The sequence below is a fragment of the Podarcis filfolensis genome, assembly GCF_964270895.1.
Source record: "Podarcis filfolensis genome assembly, chromosome: 10".
In the NCBI taxonomy this organism is placed as follows: domain Eukaryota; kingdom Metazoa; phylum Chordata; class Lepidosauria; order Squamata; family Lacertidae; genus Podarcis; species Podarcis filfolensis.
In genome coordinates this window covers 23,803,939-23,823,289 of record NC_139612.1, presented here as the reverse complement: position 1 = coordinate 23,823,289, position 19,351 = coordinate 23,803,939, and the positions used below count along the sequence as shown (strand labels likewise).

At 41.7% G+C, this 19,351-nt stretch overlaps 1 protein-coding gene across 10 annotated transcripts; it reads right to left on the bottom strand.

Moving 5' to 3' along the window:
* Positions 1–12,536: 12,536 nt before the first annotated feature.
* Positions 12,537–17,492, bottom strand: GPR85 (G protein-coupled receptor 85). 10 transcript variants are annotated; one of them, XM_083574680.1, is made up of 3 exons: positions 16,953–17,389; positions 16,532–16,679; positions 12,537–15,405 (listed from the first exon to the last, which is right to left on the bottom strand). In XM_083574680.1, exon 3 carries the CDS (start codon positions 15,219–15,221, stop codon positions 14,109–14,111), a length of 1,113 nt encoding a protein of 370 aa, XP_083430806.1. In that variant the 5' UTR covers positions 15,222–15,405; positions 16,532–16,679; positions 16,953–17,389; the 3' UTR covers positions 12,537–14,108. The 10 variants fall into 10 exon arrangements, 9 of the variants coding, with proteins under 9 accessions (XP_083430806.1, XP_083430808.1, XP_083430807.1 ...); XM_083574682.1 differs by having other exon boundaries at positions 17,021–17,389; XM_083574681.1 differs by lacking the exon at positions 16,953–17,389 and adding an exon at positions 15,563–15,693 and having other exon boundaries at positions 16,532–16,726.
* Positions 17,493–19,351: the final 1,859 nt, after the last annotated feature.

Below are 19,351 nucleotides of genomic sequence, written 5' to 3'. Positions count from 1 at the left end.
GTAAAGCGCGACCGAGGGGTCACCTTTAAACTTGATCTGCATAATATTTAGGATGTGTGGGTAAAAGCTACTATTTCAAATGTTTCCAAATCCCTCTGTTATTATCTTCCAGATAGAAATCTGCCTAAAATATACATTTTTTTTCTATTAGAAAACATAACATGCAAATAAAAAAGAAGTAGGGCATGGACATGCTAATGAAATATAATGATCTGTTTGTGTTAAAACAACAAAGGAAATGAAATGTAGCACTTAAATGAACCTGATCCCGAATTTCTTCCATCTCAAAAGCTGTCAATGAACTAAAACTGTACATGTCCAGAAATACTCGTGCTAAGATGATATTAAATATATGGACATGGACATGGGGCAACTGGGGCCTTGGAGTTAGGGTGGACACATATCACCAAAAATGTTTTGGGCCTCTCTCCTGAGGGAAATCAAGCAGTTCCCTTCTTTATCTGCATTCAGGAAATGTGGAAACACTTTAATTAGTTTATCCAGGGTTTTAGTCATTGGTTTTATGAAGTTTTTTATTCTGTTGTGTTTAACTCCTCTCTGCAATACGTTATAAGATGGTTTTGAATTGTGTTGTGCTTCTTTTATTCTTGTAAGCCCCTCTGTGCTCTTTTGGGGGTAGAAGGATGTGTTATACATTTGAAATTAATAAACAAAACATAAAAAAGGACACCAGCTGATAAAAAATGTGCACGCGGCCATTTATATGTATAGTTACAAATTTAGAAATAAAAAACTCTGATTTAAATAGAGAAACACCACATCTCACCATAGTAGGAAAGACCTTGACCAGGTGACCTATGTTTCTGCCTGCTTATTCTATTGCCCTGGTGCTAACTTCTGATGGGTACCCCAGATGCACTCCCCTTTTTGTGGTTCTCTAGCCTTAAACTGCATTTGGACCACACAGCCCTTTGATGTGGGACTCATTCAAATAGAAGGCAGCCTTTCAAATAGAGGCTTTTCCTCTGAAAAGTAGGTAAAGAATCCAAATTACTCAACAGCTAGTCATCATCAGCATCTACAACCGTCAAGGAATGGCCTGCCCTTCCCTACCAAAGAGGACAAATCAAATGCTGATCCAAAAACTGAAAGAAACAAGGCAAAATCCATGGTTTTCTGTACAGATACTCATCTCAGCACCACTTTCAGAAAATCCGCTGTAATATTAAATGCACACCCACCCTGGCTCATCCACTGGCTCTGCCACTCAGGATGAAGTAAAAAATCCTTAGTGCCAGAAATCTGTGAATAATCAGTCTTTCAGAATGGTTTGGCACTCCCTGTATATTAACATTAAACAGGCACCTTCATTAATACAATTTTAAGTGCCTGCTAAAACCTTTTTCAAAAGAAAAAAAATCAGCAAACCAGTCTGGACATATAATTCAGTCATGAATACTTGTTTTAAATTTCTGTTCATTTAATCTGCATGCTATCGATAAATATTTTATGAGTTTATATACACTGCTTAGTGTTTTTATTATTATTAAATGGTTTATAAATTTAATTGTGTGTAAGAGCATGTGCACTAAAATCACACTGCAGCAAAAAACAATGAGCCTCATTTTTTTTCACATTTCCCAACCCTGCTGACGGGGTACAGGAGGAGCCTGAAGAGAACCCCATAATTTACTCTCGTCTTCCTGAACAGAACCAAAGTCTGCAGGCAGGAAGTCTGTCATCTTCTCCCCTCGGACTGCACAAAATGGAAGGCCTTCACTGCTCCCAATTTCTTTATGCTCAGTTGAGAATTCCAGCCTACCTCCCAGGGCTTGGAATGTGACAGGGCTCTTACAGTGCCTCATATTATTGCTGCATAAATGTACTCCAGACAGTATTTGTTGGATGGGAATTTCTGATGGGAATTTCTGGGGACTTTTGGCTTCACCCTGCCTTTAAACCCCAGGTTTGCAGACAAAGGTGGAAAGTGGCTCATATAGGCAGAAGGCCATACAAATGACTTCACTAATAATGACATGAAAACTGTCAGTTCTGCTATTTTGGGTGGACTGGGACTGCAAGAGAGACAAATGAGTAGACTTGCAGGATTGGCTCTGGACTCCAACAAATACAGTTTTCCTGCATTCTTAGTGACCTCCCTAGAAACACTTGAAGCCAATATGGCTTAAAACAGAGCATGTTATTATTGTTGTTTATTATTTATTGCACTTATTAGTCACTCAAAGCGACTCACGCTATAATAAAAGAATAAAACTAATATGAAGCTAAAATATTGACATGCATTAAAAAGTAGTCTAACACATCCCACCCTACTAAAAGAGGCAACAATATCTAAAATCTCTAAGATAAAAGGCCAAAAGTTTGAATGAAAATAATTTTGCTTTGTTTGGATGACAGAAGGCTTTAATGAGTTTTAATTGCACAAACCTAAATCTCCAGGTATGCACTTGAATCCCTCATGCAAAATATTGACAGCCTCAAGATGCACAAGAAGTATTGTGGCACCTTGAAAGGTGCTACAAAAAGGCAAATATTTGATGTGCATCCCTGCCACTCTTATTACTATTTTCTGGAAAAATTGAGAGAAGGGAAAACTGGAAACGTTTGTTTTGTTGCAAAACTGTTTCAAAAAGTAATCAGTTTTAGAAATAAGTTCTTAAACATATATAAGCAATTTATACAGATGCTGTATTCCTTTCTCTCAATGTGTGTTTGTGTGTGTGTGAGTGTGTGTGGCACGTGCCAGCTAGCATCCAGTCTACCAGGAGTAAAGTCTAATGTACTGAAGACGCTATAGAATATTAGCTTTATTTCCACTGTAGTTAACTTGACTTACAAATAATGGCCTCCTTTGAGCTTTACGCTAATAAAATATTTAGCAGTTGGCATCTATCTTTAGACGGCATGGATCAAGAGGTGTCAATATTAGGCAGAGTGTCCCTACTGGCTGTCTCATCATCTCTGGAATGAAACGACTTAGAAGAAAAGACAGAATGAATTGTTTTAAGCATTTGAAGCGGAAAGCAAAATCTGCTTAGAATAACCGAATCCGTGTTTACATCCAGCGAAAACAAATTAAACAACTCTGTGCTACTGTGCTCTTAATCATGAGCATTTTTAGCAGACAGACCCCACCGATCTATCGGGTTTCCTTCCTATTGCGTTTCCTGCTAAATAACTTGCTGTTGTGATTGGGATGTGAGTGGATTGTGAAGAATGGCTGAAGAGTTGTAAATAAAAGTCATAAGAAGAAGAAGAAGAAGAGTTTGAATCTACAAAGGAAGATGGTTCAATTTTTGCCCTAACCCTTTGTGGTGTTTTGTGAGAAGCTGCAAAGGAACTGAGAAGCATTATGCCAAAGCTGAACACATTGTGCATGGATGAAGCCATACAACCCACACCAGACACTTCCAGTTGGTGATATTTCCATGGACTGATAGGTGTTGATAGAAGCAAGGTGATACGTTTTTCTGTCTGAACAGCGGGTTGAAGCCCTACTCGGTAGAATGGAAAGGGGAGTAAAGACTTGGCATCTCTGTGAGGTGCCATTCTGCCTGACATGCTGAAATCCAGTACTGAATCATCACTGGGGCCTTAGCTACCCATGTTCAATATTCTGTTGCAGGTCGTATGCCTCAGAATACTGCTCGTTGGGTATCACAAGTGCGGAAGGGTGCTGTTGCACTCAGGTTCTGCTTGTGAGCCCCTGTGAGAACAGGATGTACAGTGGTACCTCGGGTTACATACACTTCAGGTTACATACGCTTCACATTACAGACTCCTTTAACCCAGAAATAGTACCTCGGGTTAAGAACTTTGCTTCAGGATGAGAACAGAAATCGTGCACCGGCGGCGCGGCAGCAGCAGGAGGCCCCATTAGCTAAAGCGGTGCTTCAGGTTAAGAACAGTTTCAGGTTTAGAACGGACCTCTGGAACGAATTAAGTACTTAACCCGAGGTACCACTGTACTTTATGCTAGAAATGTGACTCTGCTTTGGCCTATAACTGCCCTTCCTTTCGCAAAGCCTGCACCCTTCTCTGCTCCCATTTTGTGTGTCTCCGCACGTTTCAAAATGTAGACATGAGCTCTGCATTTGATAATGTTGCTGGTTTCCTTTTTTGATTCCCCCCCTCTATTCTGCAAAATATCCACTTTCCCCATAGCATCTCTCTCCTCCCTCACAACATTCATGCATTATTTGCCCACATTCTGTTCACTGTACTTCCCCCTCCCCTAAATTGGCTGTATTCCCTCTTCTTGCACCTGCACAGAGCCTTCAATTGCCATTATTCATCTAACTGGGTATCTGCAATCTGACAATTTCCCACGCTGTTTACTTTATTTAACAGTGCAGGCCTTCTCTCTCTTTCCCCTCCTTTCTTTCTGCCTTTTAAACAAGGTAGGGGGCTCCTTCAGCTGGGACCCAATACTGCCCTCTTCCAAAGCCTGTTTGGATTCCCAGCACATATACATGTGAAACACCCACTTTGCTATTAAGAGGAATGACTATTAATGCAGGTACGCAAATCAATGCACACCAACTTTAAGAGCATAAAAGCAGAGAGCTCTTTTCAAGAAAACTCTTTGATCCAATGCACACAAGTTTAAAATTATTGGATTGATGTTTATAGAAGCTTCATGTGTATCTCTCTGAGAGATGGATCTTAAGAAACTTCAGTCTAAGAGACTGAACTGCTGGCATTTCTCTCTCTCTCTTGGAAACATCGTGAGATGGTATGACAGCTCTGCAGAAGGATGAGTCTATTGTGATTAAGCCCACTGATAGAAGGGGTATGATTGTCATTTTAGATCCCAAGGATTATGTGACAAAAGTTGAAAGACAAGTATAAGACAGGAGTGACTGTATCCCTATTGACAAAGATCCTATTCAATTATTACAGATGGCAAAGAAACAAAAAAACCCCAGTACTATATTATTGTCCATTCTTACTGTGAGTGATCCTTTTGGGAAAATATGGATAAGGATCACTTTCCCTTCCTTGTTTGAAGTCTCTCAAGATGTTGCAGATTCAGGATTGATAACTTACTGCTATTAAAGAACATTTTTTAAAATCAAATGTGTGCATTGTAATTCACTTTAAAAATAATTAAATCTGCTCATTTTACTCATGTGTAATGATTGGCTGCTCCAGCAATGGGTTCATAATATAAATAGAAATGAACTTTCTTCTGCAGGAAAAGGCAGACAATAGACAACTGAACAAACATAATGTTCTTAAAGGAAAGAGCCAGTGAGCAAGGATTCAATGAACTTCAATGCCCCTAAGGCCTAAAGGTCGGTTGAATGCTGTTTTGTAACAGTATTTTGTAGCTCTGCGGAATACATTGCTTTCATTCGCTAAGTGGTGAAAGATTCTCCACCAGTCCACATGCCAGCACAGATCCACTGGGAGCCAGCAAAGCTATGCCAATTTACACCACAGAAAAACAAGAAAAAATGAAAGAGAAAGAAATCCAGAGAAAACAGCTTAAGCCCATATATGTCTACTCAGAAGTTAGTCCCTCTCTCAATATTATTTGTTATTATTTTAAAAAATAGATTTCCTCGGGACTGAGGAACCTGTGCCCTCCTGTTGCCTTTTTCAGATCATGCCTTTTTGCCCAACCTAACCACAGAAACCAGTGAGATTTATGATATATTTGTTTTCAAGCCCATAGCCAGAAATTTTGCCAAGGCAGGAGAGGCAAAGAGCCTACATTGCAAGTATCTGTATAATAGCAAAAACCTAAGTGCAAGCAATCCATTATGTTTTAAATAATTTATTGTAATTAAAATGTATTTGTTATTAAAAATATCTGTTTAAAAACAATAGTATACAAGTGCCCATCGCTTTATTCCAAAGTTAGAGAGGAAAAACTAAGTACCAAATACCAACAAAGCTACACACAAGCGAAAATAAATGAATAATGTCATGTACCCAATCTGTTCCCAAGTCAGGAAAATCAATGTCAATCCTTGCAACCAGAAAAATTAATGCAGCCACAGCCAAATGGAGAAAAACAACTGCCATAATTGACAAGGAAGAGAAGTTCAGAAATCCTCCCCAGCTCTCCTGCTTCATTGCCCTGTACAAGCAGAAGGAAATGTAGCTGGACTTCATTGCTTTCCTGGCTTGTCAATCAGGTTCTGAGCATTTGGAAAGAATGCTGCCTGCACATTTCCCCTGCTCTGCACAAGTTAAGTGCTTGTAAATCTCAGAAAATCCAGTGAAGGCTCTGTATTTTGGCAAGTCCCCTTCGGCAACCTTCCTATCAGGTTTCTCTCTCTCTCTCTCTCTCTCTCTCTCTCTCTCTCTCTCTCTCTCTCTCTGCATGTGTCTCAGTACAAAAACAAGGTGGATACCATGTCTACCTTTGACTTCCCCAGCGTTACCCATGGAGTCCTGTTGCAGCAAAGCAATGCCAGACCAAAGAAGCCCCATGCTCATCAGGAATATAGAAAGCTTCTGTGAAGGTAAGGCTCCATGAAGAGTCAGGGTGGAAGGAATAAGGAGGAGAAGGAATACGGCTTCAGAGAGGGAGTGGAAGTGCACAAGCATCTAAGATGGAAATCTCTTGTACTGGAACACAATTAAAATGTTGTTTTCTAGTTTTGTTCCGTAATATAATGAACAACACATGGCCCCAGGAGTGGAGTCCAGATCCACAAGGTGATAGTGAAGACTGGAAGGGTGAGAAAGAAGGTAGATGGAACATCTCTCCCAGACATGTTAGATCTCTCAAACAATGCTCCAGTTGAGTTAAGCAGCAGTTTGGCCTGTTCATGGAAGCCAGTGGAGCTGTGGATAAGGCAGATAAAAAGGAAGGTAGCTATTTAATTGAATCCTGCAGGGCTCCAAGCCATTGATTTGTTTAACACTTTCCCACTAACTGCAGAAGGAAAGTCTAAATACGATATTGCGGGTAAGAAGTTTTGAGGGACACAGTACACCAAGCAGGAATAGACTTTTGAGATAGATGTTTTTCATAAAAGAAAACAACACGATGAAGAATCGTCGCAGCATTTGTTGCTGATCTGAAAGAGCCAAGCCAGACACGCATGTATCAGCTTGAACCAAAGTTGTCACATATATGTTTGCATATGCAGGAAATAGTATGTGATGGTTGTAGACTATTTTTCTCACCATCCAGAAGTTGTCTTACTAACTTATACCACAGGTTCTCAGGTGACTGAACAAATCCAAGTTCATATTTGCTGGGCATGGCATTTCTGAGGTGGTTTGGCTAGCTAATGGCCCTCAGTTTGCTTGTCATCTGTTTAAGAACTTTTCAAAAGTATATGGGTTTCTCCATATCGTTTCAAGGCTCAGATAATCTCAGTCAAATGTCCTTGTTGAAAATGGAGTACAAATTGCCAAGAAATTGCGAAGGAAAGCACAGGAGGTAGACACTGACCCAAACCTGGCATTGCTGAATAATAGGGTATTTCCACTAGAACATGGAAAAGCACCTGGAGTGCTTCTGTTTGGAAGGATTAGTTGAACAATGTTGCCCAACTTATTAAAGGTTGTGGAAATGGCGTAGTTTGAAATACACTTCCAAAAAGGCTCTATGAAATTTAAAGAAAAGGCATACTATGACAATGACTTGCAGAATATTGTAAAATATTGTAGCCAGCTGCACATTTATGATGGCTCCACATGGAAACTGACTGCAAAGGTTACTAAGGAAGAGGCTCCATGATCATACAATGTCTCCACATCAGATGGGCAGTCATAAAGGAGGAATAGATGGCATCGTTATTATCAGAAAGGGGGAGAAGTGAGAGCAAGGCTCCATTAAGAGATGGGCTGGAAGGAATAAAGAATGATTGGAAAGACCAAGGAGTGAAAGATGAAAGAGAGTGGAAGAGCAGAAGCCAAAGGGTCATCTGAGGTGGAGAATTCAGTAAAACATTTGTTGTTAGCTCACAGCAGTTTCTAGCTTTGATCCATAATACAAGGAACAACCCAGAGCTCTGCCTTTTACTAAGCCACCTCAGTATTGTCTACACATTCTCTCAGTATTGTCTACACCAACTAGCAGCAAATTCTCTAGGGTCATAGGTAGGGAACTGGGCTTTTTCAGCCCTATCTGGAAGTACTGGGAATTGAACCTGAGGCCTTCTGTGTTCAAAACCTGTGCTCTACCACTAAGCTATGGTTGTTCCCCATGAGCTAAGGTTCTTCCCTGAGGCTGTATTCTATGCTCTAATCACTTGCCACCCTGTCTCATATGGGTTTGCAGGTCAGCCAAGTACAGAACAACATATATCATGGTATATGCATAGGTTGCAAAGTTTAATCAGTGCTTAACCAGTAAATTAATCAACCGCAGCTTTAGTACCAAAAGGGGGGAAAAGAAATCCCTCAGTTAATCACTAGGCCATAGAGCAAGAAAAAAACCTTTTGAGCTTTAATTCACTACTGGGCAGGCCACAGATATATTCACACAGAGATAAACACTGTATGGAGTTTGACATGTAAGGAAAATTGCCTGTCCTTCATCATTCTAAGAAAAAAAGGAGGGAGGGTCGTCACAGAGGTTTTACAATGTTTAAGCATTTAAAAGGTTAAACTCAGGGCTTTTTATTGAAACTCAGTTCCAGCACCTCTCATGTGGGTGTCATTGTCATTATAAGAGAACAAGATTCATGGTGAATTCCAGTATACCTCCTTTTCTAGTAAAATAGCACTGGTTCAACTAACTGTATTTCAGAAATCATAGAACAAAATGTCAATGGAATGATACACACTACACAATCATTGTGCATATAGTGCTTAGAATCATAGAATCATAGAGTTGGAAGAGACCACAAGGGCCATCGAGTCCAACCCCCTGCCAAGCAGGAAACACCATCAGAGCACTCCTGACATATGGTTGTCAAGCCTCTGCTTAAAGACCTCCAAAGAAGGAGACTCCACCACACTCCTTGGCAGCAAATTCCACTGTCGAACAGCTCTTACTGCCAGGAAGTTCTTCCTAATGTTTAGGTGGAATCTTCTTTCTTGTAGTTTGGATCCATTGCTCCGTGTCCGCTTCTCTGGAGCAGCAGAAAACAACCTTTCTCCCTCCTCTATGTGACATCCTTTTATATATTTGAACATGGCTATCATATCACCCCTTAACCTCCTCTTCTCCAGGCTAAACATGCCCAGCTCCCTTAGCCGTTCCTTATAAGGCATCGTTTCCAGGCCTTTGACCATTTTGGTTGCCCTCCTCTGGACACGTTCCAGTTTGTCAGTGTCCTTCTTGAACTGTGGTGCCCAGAACTGGACACAGTACTCCAGGTGAGGTCTGACCAGAGCAGAATTCACCTGGAGTACTGTGTCCATTTCTGGGCACCACAGTTCAAGAAGGACGCTGACACTTGATCAACATGTTGTGGTTTTAGTAGGTACACATTACAAAATGGGCTTGGGCGTGTTTGGCCAGTCTAGTGAGACAGTGTCACACAATGCCTTTCAAAACTGCAACCCAGTCATCATAGTGGAACATACCAAAAGTAGCTGTCGTGACTCCTAAATTTAATAAAGGTGGGCCAAGTATGGAAGGGGTAACTTTATGGGGGGAAGGAGCAGATTGAGAGACATTTTTATTTCACTGCCTAGTTAGAGATATTATTACAATTGCTGAAGTCACTGAAATCAAACTGCACATTCAGAAATACCGTGGAGTACTGTATGCTTTCCATGCACATTGACAGGCATTTTAATATGTGACCCCTCCTCACCAAAGTCTGAAGTAGTACAGTCCAACGGGAACTGTACCATGTGGTACTTCTAAATGCAAAGCTCAACTCCGATATTGGGTTATATGGGGGGGGGGAGAGATAAATGCTGACATCAAGAAAATAAAATTAAATATGAAACTTGAGTAAAGCGTGTCATTGCTTTGTCTGTCAGTGGCCTACATCCCAACGTTTAGAAGGAAATAAAGTACTCGCATTGTAAGAAGCCAGCTTTGCAACAACACAGGCATAATTTTCTTCTTGATCTCTACCCGTTCATTCGCTGAACAATACACTACCCAAAATTATAACAGCTGTCCCCACACACCATTTTAATCCATGTAAGCATATAATCCTTTTAGGAGCTGTATTAAGACATTTGCCTGAATAATTTTGTGTCACAGAGCATTTTGCAAAGTAAGTAACTATATGCTAAAATATTTCATGTGTTGCCTTTTAATTTCATTTGGTACACCTCTGCTCTTCTTGTTGAAGCAAAATAAAAGGAAAACCTGTCCAAAAACATGCAAAAGAAAAAATGAAAAAACACCAAGCCTGAATATTTTAAACATTTAAACTGTTTTTCCATTGATTTTTTTTTTATAATGTACTATTTGTAAAACTGTAAACTGATTAATGGAGAACAATGCCCACTTTATATTCCCAAACTATACAATATATAGGTTATCGTTGTCTATGATATTATTTATTTAGAATGCTTATAATCTGCTTTATTGCTCTGAGAGGCCCTTCAAGCACCTTACAAACAATTCTCAGAATAAAAATCCATTGCAAAACTCAATTGAGAAGAGTGTTTGAAAGTTTCTGGCCTTCGAGACATTGACATCTGCATAACTGCTATAAGAATTGCAGTTTTATTGATGTTTTTAAAATATGTGATCGTAAGTGCATGTTATGAAAGTAACTATTGTATAGAAGTCAGATACCAATGCATCCTAATGGTCTTAGGAGAATATCTTTTATTCTAAATACTTCCCATATATGAAACTAAACATTGTTTTGCTATCCTATGGTTGGGAGTTCGGCTTGAGTATGTGGTCAAGGTGGGTCTAGGGATGGGAAGGAAAATCAATTTTCATTTGCAATTTAAGGAGAAACTGCCTAATTCATACTTCTTGAACCAATATGCAAAACAAAACACAGTTATCTTTAGAAATTCAAAATCTGAATTTTGCGATGCAGTTCCCTGACCAAGCAATGTATACCTAAAAGATGCATGTATCAGGGATAAGTGTGCCTAAGAATGCATACGTTAGTGAAATAACATGCATGTCTGCATGACATTATGGAAATTTGGTTGCAAAGGTGTGTGTGTTAGTCAGAACTGCATACAAAAATGTGTCCTTAGGAGAAGTTCACACTAAAGCGCTGATGAATTTTTCATTAGGATTTCATGTTGAGAACTGCATTTAAGATTGGGGAAATGAGGAACTGAGATACAGTGAAATTGTTGCATTTGTCCATCCCTACTTAGGCCTCTCTCTTTTTTTCTAGTTAGATATTCTGAAAACATCCTATGGATCACTCTTCACACATGGGTGTTTTTCCTGTTATGCTGTAGAACACCACCCCACAGGCCAACACACAGAACATCATGTGTGCTGTCATGGACATGTTTCTGTTTTATCACGTGGAGGCCTTGAACATGCGCAACACATATCCTCAAGACAGTGTGGGCACATGCATGATTCTTACATGCATGGGGATAAACCTAGGATTTTCATACAGCTGTGCAAGGGGAGGGATGAAGGCCCTAGCTGTCTAGGAATTATGACGTGGGACTAAATCAGACACATAGCCAAGAACTACAGTTGTTCTGTAGCTTGTGGATCAGGAACCAATGCAGGTCCCTGGAACTTTAAATTCATTTCAAGCCTCTTGGGGATGGTGACCTGAAATGCTTTTGCATTCATGAAGATTGATTATTGCAGTGCTTCTAACACTGCATGCTAAATGTAATCTTTGAACCCATCAACATTAGCATGAAGTACATGAGGGTTAAATTAAGAAGCTTGCCGTGAACACCAGTGCAATCAAGATGCCACTTCCCCTCCCAAAATTCTTCAACCTGTTTTTTAAAATCTATTAGTATACAGAAACAATACTACTTCTGTTGTTAATAAGAATATCTACATATGCTTACAGCAGTTTAGCTGTCGGTGAAATCTAGTTGGTGCCACTACATTGACCAAAGGTGAACAGGGACGCAGGTATTCCTCCTTCCTGCAGAGCCATAAAATCTACTCCAAAAGGTCTCTCAACCTTGTGGAATATATATTTTTGTTTGGGTGTGTGCGCGCAAAGGACTGTAAATGGGAAGAGGAAACTTGAAAACAGCCTCTCTCGACTCATACTTTATGGAGCAACACAAACTGGATTCTACTCTTGTGTATTTTGGGATGGATTGCTCTAGAGCTATAGTGAAATGTAGAGCACAGCATTAATTTGGAGCAAGTCCTTCTTTGAAGTTAAGGTTTCCCTTGTCAGACTCAGGATGGTGTTCTTCAGCTATACACTGTGTGAAAAATTGCCCTGGGCCATGGATCTCAAATATCATGATCCCCAAATTAACAGTACCTCTCAGCAGAACTGACAAATAGGTATCAGGGTAATTATGATAAACTACACAACAGTGCTATTGTCGAGAATATCATTTATCAATCCTGTGGTCCCCATCATTCATGCATTTTACAGTTTGGGAATACAGTGACTTCAAAGAATAATAATCCATAATGGCTACATTCTCAAAAAGTCATGCTCACTAAACAAAATAATAGTAATAATAATAATCATAATAAAAGGTTTGTTGTATAACTGGAAAAATGTAAAATTTTATTCCAAGAAAATTAACAGGCTACACAGGTAAATTTTGGCAAATGCAACTTTATATTGAAATCCACACATCTGTATCTAAAAGAAGGAAAGACTCACAGACTCTAATGTATTTTCTAAAATACTAGAAATCATATTATATGCTTTCACAAGTTAAAATTGAAATAATTTGAAACAACCAATACACCAAAATGTGCAGAAAGTATAAACAAGACTGTGCCTTCAGTAGAATAGATGCTTCACAAATTGTGCAATATATCTTACTAAGGCTGCGGTCTCCCCATGACAGTTGTCTTAAAAATATAAACATACATTGTCTGCCTGTGTTTCTCAGAACAAACTAGAATGGGCAACATACCTTAGGGCGGGGGAATATAATTCTAGTGATGAGCATACTGATTTGGGGAATCATGAGAATAAAAAAGGAAAGAAGGGATTTTAAGTGATCTTTCATGCACTCCCAAATGGCAGACTGGAGTTAACCGATTCACTTTCTTTGCTTATTTCTAAAATGCTAAACAAAATGGAAGATACTAGATAACCCTTTAAGGCAACATGTGGTTTATTCTGCGTAATGATTACTCCTTTGTCATGATTGGATAATCTCATTGATGTTGCCTAACAGACTGATATCTAGCTTTCGAAAATATAAAATGCATCCAATAAAAATTATAGCAAATCGTGATTTTTTTTTAAAAAAACAACAAAAATCAAACGAGACATAGAACACAATTATATGCCAGTAATACTTCAGCCTGGAAACAAACAAACAAACAAACAAACAAACCAGTATTTCGTTTCGTGGGGGATGGGGGCGAATGGCAGCAGGTGGGTGGGTGAAAGACGAAGAATGTATTTAGAGAAAAATAAAACCTAAGTTGAAAAAACAAGGGGAAAACCTCCCCAGCAACAACCCAAAAACACAAAACTGCTTTGTAATGCTCCCCAGAACTCACAAGGCAAATGTGGGGTGATAATCCAATACTAAATGGCACATCTCCCATTGGTTACAGGACTTAACACAGTCCCCATATTTTTGTATTTGAAAAACAATAATTGTATGAAATGATCTAAAGGTCATCCAGTGTCTTAAATAGTTTCATCAACACATTAACCTCATGTCAAACTTAACTGATTCAGATGTCCAATTTTAATCTCTTTGTGATGGTCTTACTTTTATGTAGTGATATATACAGCATTGAGCGCTGATATATTTAGCACCTGCTACTTTCTGAATCACGATCTAGGTTTTCCACCACATCAAAGCATTTCAGGACAGTGGCTCAGTCCTTTACTCTTAATTTACAAACCTTCGCGAGTGGCCAGCAGAAACAAGTTTAGGTTTCGAAATAGGATTAGAGATGAGCTATTGCAAAGATTGCAGGACGTCGTTGCCCAAATCCTTACAACCGCTGACAGCCCCTGTTTGATTTCCCCCTCCCCCCTTTTTTCCTTTTCTTCTCCAGACATGGCAACAGGCCACAATTGCTTAGCAGAGAAGGGTAGTGTTTTCACAAGGCTAAAGATTTTACAGATGCTCCCTCATATAACACAGTAAGGTTCCCTTGGTAACCTGGATTTTCTGCAGTAAAGAAGGGTTGTGCTGAAACAGCGCCTCAGCTCCCTGTTGGAGAAAATGCAGACAAAAGGATTGATTCCAGCTTGGGCAAAACTCATCCAAACAGCAGCCGTTAGAAATCCACCTGGAACCACAGGCCCTCTTGCAAAAACTCTCCAGTAACAGGCGACCAGATACGGGCCCCACAAGGTTAGGAAGAGGAATGTCATGATATAGAACATTCTGCTGATTCGTTTTTCCATTTTGAACTCATCCAAGACGAGTAGCCTTCTCCTCCCTGTGGTGTTGGCATTTTGCCTGATCCCCAGCAAGGTTGGTGGCGTGGGACCCCTTCCGAATCCAGCCAGCCAATTTGCAGCTGCTTGACCACTGGCTCCTGGACCATGAAACGTCCAGTTCTGGCTCACTGCTGCAACAAACTGAACTGGCTTCATTTTCCTGCGATCGTGAACGAAAAAGATCAGCTTGAGGTAGACAAGCTGTGTGGCTAGAAGGATAAGGGCGAGAAGCAGCATAAATCCCAGAGAATCATTGGCTCTGAAGGAGCGATGCTGAAAGGTACACTGGTCTTCCTCCCTAATGAATGAATAGGTGCCCACATCCAACACTGGAGGGAAAGCCATAGCGACGGAGAGGGTCCACACCATACAAATCACAGCCAAACAAGTCCAGAAGGTCAGCCTTTTTGTATAAAAGCGGTGGTGGGCGATAGCTAAGTATCTGGTAACGCTTATGCAGAACAGCATGAAAGCAGTGTGGAAACAAGACAGGACCCCCAAGAAGGCAATCACTTTGCAAGTGAGAGTCCCGTACGTCCAAGATGAGCCATTTTTCACGGAAGTGAAAACAAATGGGAAGCAAATTGCAGATCTGAGGATGTCTGAGCAGCAAAGATCCAACAGGAAGTAATACGGAGCTCTGTGCAAGGTCTTGTCTTTGACTAGCAAAATGGAGATCAGAAGGTTACCCACCACACTGACTCCTATGATGAAACCCAGTGAAGTCAATTTCAAAAACGCTGTTAGAGGGGAGAGATTTTGTAAAATGTTGTCAGCTGCATGGCTGTAGTTCGCCATAGATGGACGAATGATTTGAATATTGCCTCAGTCAAGTCTCATGATCTAGATAGATGTGTAAGGAAAAACTAGATCCATACATCTTACTGAAAATATATTCCAAAAGCAGATCTGATCTGGTGTCTGTCTAGTCACATAGTACATCCTCTTTTCCGCTTCCTGATTTATCATGCCATCAAAATATCTGGGGGAAACAAAAAAAGCTATCAGTCCTTAAGTTAACATACAAATGGTGTTGGGAGGTGCTAACGAATATGTTAATTTATGGAGAGCCAAAGGAAGTTGCAAGTTGGAGTACTATTATTTGTTTGAGGGAAATTCAGTGAGAACTGCACACTTACTATGCATTGCTTCAGTTTATTCCTTCTTGTTTACAATCAATTTTTTTTGGCAGAGTATAGGATTGTACAGTTCCTGTCTCTGAAGCTTCAGAGGCAACCCAATTCCTACATCATCATTCCGGTACTGGCAGCTTAAAAATAAAATAAAATAATGCCAAGGAAGAATGGTTGCCCATAAATGCCCACCTTTTCTGTTGATATTGTGTGTGTTTCAGAGGCAGATGCTGTGTTGATATGGAACACATCCAAAAGAAACCCTGCAGAATGTATGTTTTTAACCAACTCGCCAAAGCATATTAATCACACCCTGCTAGTTCATGCACACTGAAAGGAGACAACAGGAATCCTGGTTTTGCAATGAACCAGAGCTCCCCTCCCCCACTAGACTTTTAAATAAATACCTAAGCTAAAGAATTGCCATATGGGCATATATATTCTCCCCCCCCACTTCATTGCAGTGGGGTGTGTGTCACCACCCAGCTATGTATTTACATAGCTAAATATGAAACGCACCCCTGGAAGAACGTCCGCCTGCTCCGGTTTGATTTGGGTTGTATTTTTGACCAGCACGGAATGCGAGGATCTGCGTCTGGCTAGTCAGAATTCCAGGATTTATCCTAATGCCGCCTGTCAAAATGTAATTAACAAAGACCCACTCTGCTGCTTGCAGGGCTCTAGCAGCCACTCCACAGCGGCGGCGGAGTCAGGCAGCCTTGCTCGCCTATCCCCATGGAGGGTTCCTCCTATGTTGTCTCTTCTGAGCACTACACACACACAGAGCATCTTCACAATAGATTCCACCATTCTCAGCTTTGAGGAACCACCTGCCTGCCTGCCTCCCTGCTTGCTTGCTGCGTAAACAAGAGCCTTGATCAGATCATGAGTGCATTGTTACACACGCAGGCAATACACATACACACACACCATGAAACCAGCTTCTCCCACACCCCGATACATGCACATACATACGCGAGGCAGCAAAGAGGGCTGCTTGCTTGGCTGCCTGATTTCTTTCTTCCCCAGCCCAGATGCTCAGACTTGCCCAGGGGCGCCAGATCTCCGAGCCAGCCCCGCCGTGCAGGCATCGTTGTCTGCCCTACGCTTCCGTTATGCAGCCCTGTGATAAAAATTTTTAAGACAACAACACCACCACCACCACACACAAACACATACACACTCACGGAGCCAGCCTCCTTCCAGCCGCCAATTCCCTTCTCCCCACATCCCATCCAGCCCTGCCCAGGAGATGATGCACACACACACAAATACACACACAAACACACAAAGCCCCCCTCCCCCCGCAATACCTGTTGGTGTTGGTGTGTGTGGGGGGGGGGGAAGAGAGAGAGAGAGAGAGAGACCAGACCTCCCCACCCCCCCTCTCCCTCACCAGATCTCCTTTCTATTTGCTGGTATTTTCATGCCTGGCTTTTATTTCTTCCTTTTCCAGCAGGGTACCTTGGCGGAGGCGCTGGAGCCAGTGGGTCCGGGCGGCGCATGCTCAGTGCGCTCCCTCCAGCTCCTTGCCTCGTCTTCCCCTGTCGCAGCGGCACAATCTCGCTCTCGCTCTCGCACTAACGCAGCAGCAGCAGCAGCAGCAGCCGACGCCGCCGGCTCAATGAGGGCAAGGCAGCCTCGGCAAGCGGTAGTAGCAGCTCCGGCGGTGGCACGCTGCTGCCGCCGCCGCCGCCGCCGAGTCTGGCGTTGGCCGTCGGAGCGGGGCGCGGGGTTTGGGACCAGCCAGCCAGCCAGCCGCCTTTGAACCCGCCCGCTTTCGAGGGAGGGGGCGGAGGAGCAGCTCCCCGCGCACCCCCTCCCCTAATCTCTCTCTCTCTATCCCTCCTGATGATGACTGCATTGTTATTGCACTTGGCAGACGAGGGGAGGGAGCAGGGACAGGCATTCTTGGAGTCTCCCTCCTGCTCCTCCTAAACTCGGTATGCCGTCGGTTCTCCCCTTGGCAAAGGGAGCACGGCTGTTTGGTTTAATTGCAAAAAAACCCCACAAAATTATCCTTTGATTTCTTCCCTTTCCCTCTCCCCCCCCCCCCCCGTAAAAAGGCTGCAAGACCTTCTGTGCCACGCTGCTGGTTGTAGCTAATCAATTAATGGGTGGTCAGGCTGGACCTCATTATCTCTCCCCCCCCCACTTCTTTTTGTGGTAGTTCTGAAACCATTTCCAGAAAATGAAGCAAGTCTTAGAAATGTATACAGTACATTTATCTGGTAGAAGTCCCACCTTCTGGTGGTGTGTGTGTGTCTGTGTGTATACAGCCATACATTGGGATAAATGTGCTTCAAGTTAAGTATTTTCGGGTTGCGCTCCGCGGTGATCCAGAGGTAACAGAGCTTGTTACTTCCGGGTTTTGTTGCACGGGCATGTGCAGACGGTAAAAAATGACGTCACGCGCATGCGCGGAAGCGGCGAAATGTGACGGAATGGATCCTGTTTGCATCCCGAGGTACCACTGTGTGTGTGTGTGTGTATATATATATATATATATACAGTGGTACCTCTGGTTACGTACTTAATTCGTTCCGGATGTCTGTTCTTAACCTGAAACTGTTCTTAACCTGAGGTACCACTTTAGCTAATGGGGCCTCCCACTGCTGCCGCACCGCCGGAGCCCTATTTCTGTTCTTATCCTGAAGCAAATATACAGTGGTACCTCTGGTTGTGAACAGGATCCGTTCCGGAGGCCCGTTCGCAACATGAAAGGAACGCAACCCGCAGCAGCACGCGGGTTACGATTCGCCGCTTCTGCGCATGACGTCATTTTGCGTGTCTGCGCATGCGCGAGCAGTGAAACCCAAAAGTAACCCTTTTCGGTACTTCCAGGTCGTTGCGGGAAGCAACCTGAAAAAACATAACATGAAGCAAATATAACATGAGGTATGACTGTATATATTTATACCCAGCCAGATGGGCAGGGAATAATAATAATAATAATAATAATAATAATAATAATAATAATTGACAGGGAATAACAACAACAACAAAAACAATAATTCCCTGCCCATCGGGCTGGGTATAAATATTATACCTTATTATTATTATTTAGGGTACAGAAGGGGAAAGATGCATTTCTTGGGAAAGCAGGGAGCTTTGTCCCACACTAGAATTTTGAAAAAGAAACAATGGCATAGTTTGCACAACACTCTCACCCAATAATATTTTCTCCATTGAATTCAATGAAGCAAACTTTCAAGTAAGCATTTGAAGTAGCAATTAAAATTCATTATATGTTTTTAGATACAGTTTGAATGTGAAAAGCAATTTGCTATGTGTGTGTGTGTGGGGGTGCTTTTTAGGAAACCACACATGTCCCTTTCTGGTGCCTCCCATGCTGTCATTGCTTTACACAGCATTTCTCTCCACTTAGGTCTTGAATTTAGGAATTCTAAACATTCTCATTTGGGGAGGTGAAAGAGCATGGCCTGCCTCCGCCAGTTCCTGACAGTGTGAAAATAAGTGAGGGTTTTGTGTGGAGCACAGGGGAGATGTGCATTTCAAAGCTATGAGTTTCCAAGCTTCTTTTAATAGGTGTGGGAAGGGATCTATGCTTCTTGTTCAGCTTTGATGTTGCACTATCAATTAATTATGGTCTATTTAGGACCATACAGCTGAGGGTTATTTTTTAAATCTGACAAGGAACATATATGTGTGTTATGGGATTACAATACGGGCGAGTAGATTTTAGGCTTCACTCCCCGCCCCCCACCTCCTCTCCACAAGATCTCTAAAGCAGAACCAGGTGTAGAAAACAAAGGAGTGAAAGAACAAGGTGTC

Bases quoted from the DNA above. Each gene is read 5' to 3' on its own strand.
- GPR85 (XM_083574680.1), bottom strand. From the start codon at position 15,221: ATGGCGAACTACAGCCATGCAGCTGACAACATTTTACAAAATCTCTCC.